Here is a 13,532-nt window from a genome sequence, read left to right on the forward strand (position 1 = left end):
CAGGTTGAGAACCCCTGCTTTAGAGACCATTTTTGGTCTGGGTTAAATCAGGCCTATGTGAACTCAGACCAACCAGGACAGAATCGGGGAGGCCAAGCCTAGACTAGCAGAGCATGAGCACGATCAATAATTCAGCCTGGAATAAAGGGCATGAAAGCAGCATTACCATATTGCACGTATGAGGTTACCCCCAGCTGAGGGAGGGTGCTGGAGGCCTGGCTTTCATGCTCTGCCGTCTTTCTTTAACACCTAATTATTGTAACTAGGCTCTGAAATTCAGAGACTTAGTGTTTATCCCTCCCCCCACCCCCAAATGATTCCATTGTGGGAAGGTGACTTTGCAACAGATTTCTCCAGTTTGCAGCTCCCCTCTCCCTGCCAGGTACGGCCAGGTGTTTAAATGCCATTGTCTCCCACAGACCTTGTTTGCGCCATCAGATTGAAATGATTAGAGCTGGAGTGCAGTTACAAAGTGAGAGGGCTATTAAGATGGATCACTTCCACTGGGGAATTTGTTTGCAGAGGGGGGGAGCGCCTCACACCTGGAGATGTCAGATTCAGTATTTAAGTAGCTGGTTATTATTTTAATGTTTCTTGGATTTAATGTTTTTCTCCATTACCGGGGAAGAACAAGCACCCTAAATTGTCCTTAAATTTCAGGAGCTTTAACTGTATTTGTCAAAAGAAAAAGTTTATTTTCTTGGGCCACACTTCCAGCATTATTGTGCTGCTTGGTATCCGGGCACTGGCCCCTTTCATCTGGCTAATGGCTCACGGCGACACGGCTGAACCATCTAAGACAAAAAATGACAAAGAACCCTGCACCTCACTGAAACTGCAAGGGGACCTTAGGAAGGCAGAATGTAGCTATTAGAGTGTCCCGATTTTATAGGGACCGTCCCAATTTTTGGGTCTTTTTCTTATATAGGCTCCTATTACCCCCCCCACCCCCTGTCCTGATTTTTCACATTTGCTGTCTGGTCACCCTAGTAATAATCCAAGTTGGAAAGACTTGGCCCAAGCACCAAGATTTATACCCTCTTAGGAAGGGTGTGTGGCATCATTACCAGCAAGACCTGGTCAGAACCTTGCTTTCACAACTCAACTCAAAGATGGCATCTTCAGAAGCCCAGTAGTCTGGGTATTGGTTCCGGACTGACCCAGAGAGAAGAGAGACACCTATCAAATTACCAGTACCAACTCCTACAGCACTCAGGATGTCTCCATTTTATCCAAGTACTCAGCCCTGCTTAGCTTGTGAGATCTGACCGACTCATACCCCAGTGGCGTGGCTGCAGGTCTGTCTGTGATTTGTGCGGCATAAACAGACCAAAACACTGTTGCCCAAGAAAACAGGGTGGCGGAACAAAGCTGTTCCTGGACTGCTCATCACTGGGGTGCCACAAGGGCTGCTGGTGCAGTCCGGGCTGTCAGTTAGCAAGCCGAGTGACCACGCTATATCACTGGGCCAGAGCAACGCTGCAAATCCAGCAAAATTTGGGATTCCTGCTCCTTGAGACTAAGCATGTGAGACAGCAGGCAAGAGAAGGGGTAATAGCCATATCAGAGCATGCATGTCCCCACTGCAGGATAACTAATGGAGATGTATTAACATCAGCCTGTCCTGGAGACACGCGCTACACCTTTGTGATGACTGGCCAATAACAGACCAAGAGGAATATCTCTAGCTCCCAGCCCTTCCCTAAATCCATATCTCAGTAGAAATCTGCAAAATACTGCCAGGAGACAAACATCTGAGTGGTGTCTGTGGAGCCTCGGTGCAGGTGGGGTGGATAGTACCCTGACTCATGGAGTTTAGAGAGTGGCCACTGTTCTGGCTGAATTGATCCAATCCAATTCTGAGGCCAAGAAGGAGGAGAAAAAGTACTTTTTGTTTCCTGAATGGCTTCCACCCTGAGTCCCCAAAGACCAGCTGGGAAAGGAAAGCTGAGAGGGCACCTGTGTGGTAGCACAGAGAAAGATTAGAGATAAAACTTCTGGATCACTGAAGATGCTTAAATAGAATCTTTCTTTCTCCCACTATCTCTCTCCCCATCTCCCTGTCTTTATTCTAGGTCTCAGGGGGCTTAATGGGCTAATTAGCTCACTTAGTGACAGGACAGCGCACAGGAATGGCAGGCAGGCAGGACCTGAGGCTCTCCCCATCCACAGGAGTGCAGAGAGGCACACAAGTGCCAGGCTCTGAGCGGTGGACACGGTCTCCATTTGGGGAGCCCCCGTGCCCACAGGGCAGCCCAGCACCCGGGAGAGGAGACAGAGCAGGACCACGTGTTCATTCTCCAGCGAGAGTTGGCCCGTGGAGTAGCAGGCGGACTGGAGCGCTCTCTTCTCTGCAGTATTTGGATTCCATCCAGACCCCACAGTGTCATGCTAAACCATGCAGCACCAAATGCTGCTGGGTCACCCTGTGCCATGCCATGCTGCCCCATCCCAAACCCCACAATGCCATGCTAAGCTACATGGCACTAACTCTCCCCATATCATACTGTGCCACTCGCCGCTCCCAAGCCAGGCCGTCTACAACCCTTCCTTACTCTGCGTTTCCGTTCTGTGCCATGTCCGGTAAAGCAGGCCCCAGAGTCTCATTCCCAGATCACTTATTGCACGGTGCCCTTCAGAATGTCCAGACAAGCAGTGGCGCAGGGCATGAGGCCTCCTAGTGGTGGTTTCTTCCTGCTGCTGTCTCCTCCTCCTGAACTGGCCACGCGTTCACAAAGGCTGCTCTACTGGTCGTCAGGTTGTGAGCACGAGCCACCCAAAAACCCAGGCTTGGTTCAGACCGAGGCTTAAAGTCCTGCAGTTTGCTGGACGCTGCCCTGAGCTGCAGCCTTGGAGATGAGACTCTAAGAGTGAAAACCATTTCCTTTAGCAAGCTGAGAACTGATGAACTCATCCAAAACTTCACCCCACATACTTTCCCTCCAGTCAGGTAGGCTTTGCTGGGACGTCCTTCTGAGCTCCTACATGGCCCTGTGTGCTATGCACCCTCTTCTTTGCCCCCAAGAGCCTGAATACTTCTTTCCCTCTCCCAGCCCCTGGGAGCAAAAGCCTCGGCCCTGCAATCAACCCCAGGACTCCTGCATGAAAACGGAGCTGACTGATTGGTACCACCCTAGGAGCTGGTGGCCATCACTGGTAGTAAAGAGACCTGCCTAGACTTTCATCTCCAGGTTGCCTGTTCAAATCCGGCCCAAGTCCGTTGCGGCCAAAAGCATTCCCATTTGACAGCTGGCTGGAGGCTCCTGGGAAATGAGTTTGGTGTGTCTGAGCCAGTTTATAGCAGAGTCGTGTCCAAAGCCGACGGGGCAGCCCCAAGAGAGGCCAAGAACTGAACGGCCCTGGAAGCTGAATCTCCTCCTCCGTTCTGGAGGCATCCTTGTGGCTCAGGATTGAGGGAGGCTGACCAGACAGGACGGGGGAGTTCACGCCACTGCAGATAAGACAGAGAACAGGGGGGCGCCTGAGCGGTCCGACCCGCAGCGTGAACAGCATGGAGAGAGAGAACACAACACCCCATTTCCAGTCAGTCCTGTGAAATCTGCTAAGAGGGGAGAATAAAACTACCCTGGCCGCTTTCATGGGACTGCAGAGAATGATGCGAGTCCCCAAGGAGAGGGGCGAGAGTGCCTGTGACAATCAAGTCTCAGACAAACATGCCTGTAGCATCGTTCCATGGACAGCAGAGGAAAGCAGAGATGCCTGCGCCCTGCGAGTGACAGGCAGCAGTGTTACTCTAGAAAGGGCCGGGGGAGCTGAGCCTACCTGAGAGCGGGCACAGGACATATGGGCCCTGATCCTCCTGCCTGATAAAGCCCCTGAGGTCAGGCCCTTGCCAGTGTTATCTTACTGGAGCTGTCTGGTCTGCCGGGATCCTGCTGGGCTCAGAGATAAAGGGGATGGGAGCTGGCCAGGCTCCAGAGGCCCAGCCATTGGGGGGGCGGGCTTTGAAGTAACCTCTCCACCTGTCCCTTGTCGAGGGGTATCTGTTCCAGAGCAGAAAGGGTGTTCTAAGTGGGGGTGATTAGCTATCCGTGTCGAGGTGGGGTGGGGGGTAGGGTTACCACTGGAAACGGCTGTGGGTTCCTGTCTATGCACAGAGATATATCGTGCCCCTTCTCGGATTAACCCTTTGAAGCATTGCTCCCAATTTCACCATTTCCATGTCACCCCGCACCCAATCACCCACCCTTCCCTTCTCTCCCCACTGCCCCCCACAATCACCCACCCTTCCCTTCTCTCCCCACTCCAAGGAACTCACCTGGCCTTCCCAAAAGGCCGTCCCGTTTCGATTCCCTTCCTGGCCCTCTGCGCCTGTCCTATCTGTGCTGCCCCCATCCCGCCCGGCTGCAAGGGAACTGTGGTGCTATTGGTTGGTCATGGGAAACCATTTACCATCTGCTTCAAGAAGAGTGTCTGTCTCCAGGTGACCCTCTTCCTGTTGCTCCTTTTTGGGTGCATTTGATAAGAATACTTTACCCTGCCAGGCACCTTCCAGACAAGGACCCTGATGCATTTTAGAGGCTTTAATAAGGAATCTTCATAGCCCCCTTTATGGTGTCGATTTTTATTAGTCTCGTTGTGAAAGGGGGGAAACTGAGGCACAGAGCGGTGAAGCGACGAGCTCATGGACCCCCTAAAATAGAACCCAGGAGTCCCAGCTCCCAATCCCCTGTTCTAGGTACTGGACTGTGTTTCCTCCACAGAAGGATGAACTAGTGATTAGCACAGAGTTCTCCTTCCTGGATTTACAGTGTCGGAGCCCTATCGGCTGGTGCCCGGAGAGTCTCGGCATTGCCACTCAAACTAGCTCTCTGCATTTCTCCTCTGAGACGCCGAGGAAGGAAGGTGAGTGCTGGCCGTGGCATGGACTGAGCCCGGTTCTCAGTTGTCCCTCTTTCCACAGGTTTCTGGTACAGCCCGGAGTGCGACTACGTCCGCCATTGCATCAGCAAATCCCAGGAGATGGTGGAAGGGAAGGTGCGTGTGTCTGCCTTCAAGGGCCAGGTCTACATCCTGGGCAGAGAGTCCCCGCGGTCCCTGTACAATGAGAAGCTTGTGAGGTAAGTGGCCAGCTGGGGAGCCTCACCCTCGGTGCACGGATCAGAAGGAGCTGGGGCTCTGGGGGAGGCAGCTCTGCCAAGGTGTGGGGGTCTCTCCTCTGTCCTTTCCTGTCCTGCTGGCTCTCTGCAGGCCTGGGTGTTAGTTAAGGTGGAGCTGGATCCTAGCTGCAGACCTGAGACCCAGATTCTGAGCTCCCCAGAGTGTAGGGCTAGTGGGTCCTGGTGTCCTGTAGTAGTGGTAGCTGCCGCCACACAGGGTCGGTGATCGGGGCTCCTGTCTTCATGCCCTGCTCGAGCTGATGTCCAGGGTTGCTGGTTGGATGGGTGGGGGTGACAAACTGTGCCTGGAGCCTCCCAGTGCAGTCTTGGTGCCCCCAGGGCACTGTGGTACCCAAAGCTGGCTCATACCGCCATAGGCAATTCCCTCCGTTACCCAGGGCCGTTCAACTCCTGATGTCTCGGCCGTCGAGGTGCCCTTTCCAGGATGCTGCCTGGATCTGCAGGCGGGCTCCATGCCCCCCGGGTGGCTGCTCCCCCTAATGACTGAGCCAGTGTGTTCCTGTAGACACAGTTCTGAGCTCTCCAATGGACCATGCACCCACTCGGCTTCAATGGGTCACAGGTGGGCAGGGGGTGATGTTAATGCCCATCTCTGAGGGGGCACAGAGTGGAGCAGGGGCAATATTGATGCCAGGCTCTGAGGGGGTGGGGGCAGGGATGATATTGATGCCAGGCTGCCAGGAGACGCAGGGTTCAGGGCATGCAATATTGATGCCAGGCTCTGAGGAGACACATGGCACAGCCTGGGTGATATTGATGCCAGGCTCTGAGGGGGCACACAGGGTTAGGGTGGGGTATTATTGACAGTTGGATACTGTGGCAGTGGGTGTGTTAGAAACCAGTGGCAGATGGGGAGTAGTGGGGATGACACTTTCACCCCTCTGAGCTTTGGTAACAGACCTGCCTGGGTCAGGCCACTGCATTACAAATCCCTTTAGTCAGCCAGCCTGGCATAGCCCCATGGAGGAGCGAAGCTGGAGGGGCCTTTCCTTTGTGTCCCCAGCCCCATCCACTGTTCCCAGGAAGGCGACACTCACTGCACGGCCTTGCTGGCCACGCCATGAGCAAACAGAAGCGCTTCACCAAGGGCTGCAGCTCCCTGAGAGCTCTGCTGGGAAGCTCTCGCCCAATTCCTGCCACCCGAGGCTGCCTCGAGGATGGCTGGGGATCCAGGCTGTGTGGGAGAGGAATGGGGCAGGATCGGGGAGTTAAAACAAGGCATTTGGGTGGCGTATATGGGGTCCCGGGGCCCCCTAGGATGCCATCCGAGTTGGTACTAACGCATGCAGCTGCGAGAGGCCCGGCTTTAACTCCCCAGCCGAGTATAAAATTAAAGCACGAGTTTTGTTTTGAAGTCGATATTTTTTTTTTTTTACACTTTTTCTTTTCTTTATGTTGTCGTCTCTCTCTCCCTCCTCCTCCTCCTCCCCCCCCCCAGCTCCTTTCAATCTCTCTAAACACTTTATAAGCCATAAATACACCCGCACCAGTTTAGAACAGTCGGAGTAAATGTCAAATTATCTTCTCTCTTTCTCTTCTCTGGCATTTTTCCTTCCCTCCCCCTCGAAATCAACAGCTCCTAATAATCCATCCCAACCCTTCATTATGCCTTGCGTTCTCAGTCGTAGAGATTAAATGAATAAAGTATATTTAAAAAAAAAAAAAGAGGGAAGAAAAAAAATAGCGGATGGAGGGGGGTGGGACTGAGAAAAAGAGAGAGGGAGAGAAAAGCAGGGGCACTTATTCTCACTGCGTCGTCAAGCGTTTTCCTTTTCTTTTTGATTTCTACATCGCTGGTTTGAAAGCCTTTGAGTGACGGCGTCACAGGAACCCGAGAGAAAGCTGTGAGAGGTAGAACCGCGTGGAAATGCCTCTGCACAGTAGGTAGAAAGTAACGTAATTATAGAGCAGGTCAGAACCACTCGAATGAGCAAAAATAAAAGCACAGAGGTTTTTCTGTAGCCCGTCAGGGGAGGTAAAATCATTGTAAACTCTTTTTTTTTTTTTTTTTAAGGTTTGCAGTTTCTGAGAAATGAGCCGTGTTTTTGGGGGGATGGCAGGAAACAGGAAGCTAGCCGGGTTGGGATTTGTTTTCTTGGCTGTTGTGATTGGAGGTGGTTGGGTGACTTTTAAATTTAATATTGTGGCATTAAAGGGCAAGGATTAAAAAAAAAAAAAGGGGGCCAGATCCTAAGCTGGGGTAAGTCGGCGGCAGCCAATGGGCCAGATTCCCAGCTGGTTTACGTGGGCCGTGTTTCATTGCCTTCATTCGGAGCTTCACCCCTTTGCACCAGGTGAGGGTATGGCTGGGTGTCTCCTGGGCCTGGTTTTCAGCCCTAACTCGGCCAGCATTTGTATTTAAAATCAACAGGCATTATGGGCAAGTTAGCACAGGGACTGACTCTCGTGCCCTAGGTTGGCGCTAGTTGTGCCAGCACCGATGTCACTGTGCCAGGGAGCGCACTAGTGCATACAGGGCTCGGGCATCTTTACCACTGTTAGCGAACCCTGCTCAGGGCAGGGCTAGGGGTGCATGGTGAAACCCCCTCCACCTGGTCTACACTAAGTGCTTCCACTAGTGCTAGTCCAAGCACGGCTGATTTCCCAGGGGTCCCTGCTGCAGACAAGGCCTTGGGGTGTGCCTGGGGCGCGGGAGACAAATCTTAGTCTTTGAACTCTGCTGTCGTGCTGTCCGACCTCTAGTTTTTAGTACTGCCCAGTGGGGGAGAGGTGAGGACACTCTACAGAAGCTGCCAGTCCCTTCAGCATGAAACCTCCCTGAGTAGCAGTGCGACGGGTTAGAAAGGAAAACGGGTGCCCGGTGGGGGGGTGGGGCGAGAGAGAGAAGATTGAGGGGGAGAGACAGACAGACGGGGTGGTGGCGAAGGAGAGATGGGAGAGAGGCAGATGGGGCAGTGGCAGAGGAGAGACTGGAGAGATCTAGACAGACGGGGCGGTGGCTGAGGAGAGACACGGTGGGAAGAGAAGCTGGGGAGAGGGAGCTGCAGTCCGAGCTGTGGGGACGCAGGCTGGGGGAGAGGGGAGGAGTGGTTAGCATTTAGGGCCATATTGGTAGAAAATGAGGATGCTGTTTCTGTCGGTGGGGGACAAGGGGGCTCATGGCCGAAGCGTGTAGGGAGGAAACTTCAGAGGAGGAAAAGGCCACCTACTGTGCCCCCCTCTCACCCCCCTCCCCCGTTTGGTTAAAAGGGTTGTGTTTAAAGTGCGTGACTCAAGGTAAGGGGCCTCCTGCCAGTCACGTGGCAGAGTAAATTGTGCCTGTTTTTCAAGACATGGAAGAAAGTTACCAGGGAGGGAGAAGGGAAACGTTGAGTCGGAGACCTTGGGGCAGCAAACTTTGTGTGTGTGTGGGGGGTCCCCCCTTCCCTTTGCTCTATAATTAATTTGAATTTACTCAGCCCAACAAAGGGCCGTATCCTAAGCCGCCAGGATGCTTTTCGGTGAACGCCCGCCAGAGGGGCAGCACAAGGCAGAGCGCTTTACTCGATTGGATTTGAATTCCTATGGGGCTGAAGCTGTTCTCTCTTTGGGGAGCTTTGGAGCCTCTGTTCCTGGGGATGGATCGTGGAGCACATGGCGGTTGCGTTGGTAAATGGTTCAGGGAGGTGCTGCCTCAGAAGGAGGCTCAGGCCGGGATTGGTTTTCCATGGGAGGCTGGGAAGGAGCCAGGGATTACTTCCAGCTCCATTTTACTAATTCCAGAAGGCTCAAGAGCTTCCACCTCCGTCAAGACCATCCAGCAGTTCCAGACAGTGCAGGAAAAGTCAGTGTTTGGGAGGAAGGGGAAGGATTCCCCTCCAGAGGACTCTCAGAATAATGAGCCTTGCTGTATTCTATTGGGTGAGGCCCAGGCTATCTACTCACATGAGCATTGCACGTGCACAGTTACACACTTGTGCATATATACCTGCTTTTAGGAGGTGCAAACTTGCATTTACTGTATGTGTGCTCGTGTATGTCTCTGTCAAGAACAAATCATGTCAAACCACCCTAAGAGCCTCCTTTAACAAGGTAACAAGCCTTGTGGACATGTAGGGGGAGCCGTAGCTGTGGTATGGCCCTACTATAGTAAGGCTTTTAATACTTTCTCACATGACCTTCTCCTAACCTGTCACACTCGGCTGCAATCCAGACCAGCGAGCAGTTGTGTCACCGCCTGCCCCGCAACCGTGGCTGCCTCGCAATGCTTTGCTCTTCTAGCTTCCAATCCGGGCTGCTCACAACAGCCTCCCAGCATGCAGGTCACACTCTGAGGGTCTGGACAGCCATAGTCCTTGTCCAGCAGCTCTGACCCCAGGAGCCGGTCAGCAAATGGCTGACCAAATTCTCAGGTCAAATGGCTGATTCCTTTGTTGAGAGAGAGAGAGAGAGAGAGAGAGAGAATGTACTTGGGGTTTTCTGCCCCTTTCTTTTATAGTCCTGTTACCCTTGAAGTGGATTCTTCTGAGGGTTACTCCTCAAAGCAAAGTTTATTCAAACAATAAAAAAGGCAACCTGAAGTCCGATGGTGAAGGAGGCTCCGTGTTCTTTCTTCTCACCCATGTTTGCTGAAATGCAAATTTTCGTTGTCTCCTGCCATCTCTTTGCCCTGCTCTCTCGAGGATCCCGTTTACTACTTATATGTATAGTGAGGGAAACATGCATTTCTTCATTTGGGATACCTCTGCCTCAGTTTCCCTTTCTGACAAGCAGGGCCAATAACATTTCCCCTACTCCATCGGACGAGGTGATGTTGGACCTCGTCCCAGCGCATGGCTCGCTCTGAAGGAGAATTCTGCCTGGTATCCTTGCTCCAAAGGGGTTCTGTATCCACCAGGTGGAAGGTGTGTAAAAAACCAGGCACCTAAATCTCAACAGAAGGCCCTTGAACCAGGGAGTTGGTCGTTTTCGCAGCGCTACGTATCCACCACTCCCGTTGGCACTGCTAGCAAGCAGGGGTGCTCAGCACAGACTGAAGAGGCCAGGAGTTAAGTCATTAGCTGATAGACCTGAGTTTAATTCCCTGCTCCGCCATAGTCTTCCTCTGTGATCTGCAGGAAGTCGCTCAGCCGCTCAGGGCCTGCACGGTGGGGATGCTAGCCATGCCCTGATGCCCAGGGCAGTCTAGAGGGTAACTACATTACAAGCTTCTGAGCTGTGCGTGCTCCGCTGACAGGGACCAGATAAGAATGGGAGATTGAAAATCAGGTCCCTTATTTAGATGTCGACCCTAGTGTTTGGCAGTTTGCATTACTCCCAGGGTGGAGGAGATAAAAGGCAGCCTTGTGCAGTTTGCAGCTCCTCTTTCTGGTTGCATTTGCCGAGCCAGGGGTGTCCTGATCTTTAACGGTCTGTTTTTCCTCTCCCCCTCCCTCCTGCTTTTTGCAGTATGAACGTACAAGGTGACTATGAGCCCTCTGATGCTACTGGATTCATCAACATCAACTCCCTTAGGTTTGTATAGCCCCAGCATGGACGTCCCATTTCCAGGTGGGCCCAGCGTGCGGTGAGCCGCTGAAGAGGGCTTGGTAGCGGGCCAGAGACCCCTGCAGACGCTGGTGCATGGAGAGCTTCTCTCTCCCATTCCCAGCCAAGAACCCTCCCAGGGAGGCAGGAAACATTGGGAGCATAGGTCAAAGATCAGCCAGGGGAGGCGGTATGTGGCTTGTTCCAGCAAGGACTGTGATTTCCCCCTCCCCGCATGAGTCCCTGGTATATCTTCCCCCCACTAGCTGTCTCCTGAGAGCCCTAGAACTGCCAGTTCCAAATGCTTAGCCACATGGGAACTAGTCAGCTCTCTGAGCACAGGAATGAAAACTGGCTTGTTTCTCCTTAACCAAGTGCTGGAGAGAGAGCAGCAGCCTGGCTGTATCACTCTCGGGGCCCCACTCGGCCCTGCGCTCACCCTTCCTAGGAGCTGCCCCTGATGTCTCCAATTTGGGGTTTGCAGGAGGCATTTCCTGTGTGGGGCTTGCACACCCTGAGGCCTCGTGTCTGGTGCACTCAAGCCTTTGGGCTCATTGTCCCGATGCAAACCCCACCTGCGGGTACCATTTACCCTGGCACAAGTCCTGGCTCTGTCCAGGCGAGCTAATCGGGGCTTGCCCCGGCTTGTATTTGGGGTTTAACCCCCGTTAGCTCAACTGGTGCAAACCCTGGTTTGCCCTTGTCTACACGCGAGGGTTAGAACTGGGACAGATACACAGACCAATGGCTGCTGCTACAGCCAACACCTTAGAGTCCACTTCACTCACCTCTAGCCAGCTGGGGCTGAGGCTGTGTCTACACTGCCATTGGTGGCATGACTGCAGCTCAGGTGCGCATACCTGCACTCGCTTTAGCACAGATTAAAATAGCAGCATGGGCCGCACAAGCCCGCCTGGTCCCCCTGGGTGTGTACTCCGGTTGCTAGCCCAGGCTGGCGTCTGGGCCACCTCGTTTTCCCGGCTAGCCTTAGCTGGGCTAGCTACAGCAAAGCTAGCCCAGGTAAGCTAAGCCGCGTTGCAATCACCCCTCCAACTGCAGTGCAGACATAGCCTGCTAGAGGTGAGTGAAGCCATCCGATTGCAGTGTAAACACGGCCTGAGACACACCAGGTGGTGTCTGACACCAATCCCCGCATCTAATGCTGAGTTAAAAGGGGGACGGAGCCTCAGTGGCCCTGGCAGTCCGTCCCAAGGCAGTAGATGAGACCACGGGCAGGAAGAAAACTGCCTGCTCATCGCTACCCTCTCAGAGGTCACTCAAGTGCCTCCAGCCCAACCTGGACTGCATGGCCTGCATGAGCGATTACAGAGCATCTCGGGAACAGGAGTCTTGGCTCTTTACAGCTTCCTCCAGTCTCTGTATTTTACTTCTCTCCCAGGCCCTGTACATCCCCTTGAAGGCTGCGAAACACACCATATTTACATAATGGCTCTTTCTTTTTCCATTGCCTGTTAACTGCTTTGTTCTCCACAATAATGCACAATGTCCCCCCCCCCAATATCAATTAATTACACTAGCAGGCAGGAAAAAAAAATCAAACTCTACAGGCCTTAACAAACGCTTGCCCCGACACCCCCTCATGCCGCCTCAATTAATTGAATCGAAATGCGTGTTATTCCTGTTAATTTACAATTATTATTTTTTTTAATCTGGTTTACAGGCTAAAGGAATATCATCGTCTTCAGAGCAAGGTCGCCGCAAAGCAGAATGAATAGCAATCAGTAGCGCATGGGGCTCTCACTCCCCTTTCTAATTTTTCGAAGCGCTCGCACTAATTGTGTTGGTAATTTATAATTGTAACTCGTCTCCCGGAGTCGGCGTGGAGGTGATGGCTTTGTTACACGGCTTCCGCAGCAAGTGAAATGGAATAAATAAAAAGGGGTCAGGCAGGAGAGGAGGGAAAAAAGACATTAAAACAACCCCGTTTTTTGTTTCTTTACGCCGAGTAGGGTTTTATTATTTGATTGTTGCTGTTTGTTCTTCCTGCGCTTAGATGGCCAAACTGTTCCTCGAGCCAGTCTTTGTGAGGTTTGCAGTGGATTAAGTGCCTCTGAAGGACACATGTTTTTGTCCCAGTATGTACCTTTTTATTGGAGTGGGAAGGGGGAGAGGGAATCTACCCATCAATCCACTTACCTGCTTCTTCCTTGGCTGAATGCTAAAAGGTCACCGAGGATGGGGAAGCAAAACTCCCATCCTTGCTACACTGCTTTTGATTTTTAAGGGGATGTCATTGTTTCTCTCTCAGCCTCTTGAGTGCCAAAGGGTCAGAATTAGGGTTTATTTAATTAAAAACAAAAAAACTTTTACTCAATCTGAGCCCAGAAGGAATGTTCTGTTCCTTATGATGATGATTTTTATTTAAATTCCAATTTCAAAGGGAGGTTTTATCTTCTTGGGGGCAGGGGGCGGTTGAGATACAGTCATTCCCGGGTGCAACCTTGACATGGCAGCCTTGTGGCAGAGCGTGAACACTGCTCCCTGGAAGGGGCTGGGGAGAGGGAGGTGAAACTGACCGAACCTGCTTTGAAGTGCAAGATAGAAACAAAGACTGGATGAGATCCAAGGTCCCGCTCATCCACTGCCTTGTCTCTGACAGTGGCCAGGACCAGATGCTTCCGAGGAAGGTGTCTGAACCCCACAATAGCAGATGTTGGCCAATCTGCCACCACGTTGGGGCTCATCTTGGGCTCTCATGGTTAGTCTGCTGCAGGAGGTTTACCATCCCTGCCGGAATTTTTCATTCACTTGGGCTTGTTTCAGGCTCCATAAAAATGCCCAATCCTTGGCTGAATCTTGCGAAATTCTTGGTGTGCAGGGGGAAAGGACTGTGCGTTTGGAACAGGATGAATTGGGCTCCAGCCCAGCTCTCACCATGACGTTCTGGGTGGCTGGGGCATAGTA

At 52.5% G+C, this 13,532-nt stretch overlaps 1 protein-coding gene across 1 annotated transcript in view; it reads left to right on the top strand.

Moving 5' to 3' along the window:
- Positions 1–12,565, top strand: part of ASS1 (argininosuccinate synthase 1) — a 76,768-nt gene extending 64,203 nt beyond the window's left edge. The window contains exons 14-16 of the mRNA XM_034793748.1: positions 4,925–5,081; positions 10,530–10,595; positions 12,289–12,565. Of these exons, the coding sequence (XP_034649639.1) occupies positions 4,925–5,081; positions 10,530–10,595; positions 12,289–12,343 (278 nt within the window). The 3' untranslated portion in view covers positions 12,344–12,565. The remainder of the gene's footprint in view (positions 1–4,924; positions 5,082–10,529; positions 10,596–12,288) is intronic.
- The last annotated feature ends 967 nt before the right edge of the window (positions 12,566–13,532 follow it).

Source organism: Trachemys scripta, chromosome 17 (genome assembly GCF_013100865.1).
Source record: "Trachemys scripta elegans isolate TJP31775 chromosome 17, CAS_Tse_1.0, whole genome shotgun sequence".
Classification (NCBI taxonomy): Eukaryota; Metazoa; Chordata; order Testudines; family Emydidae; genus Trachemys; species Trachemys scripta.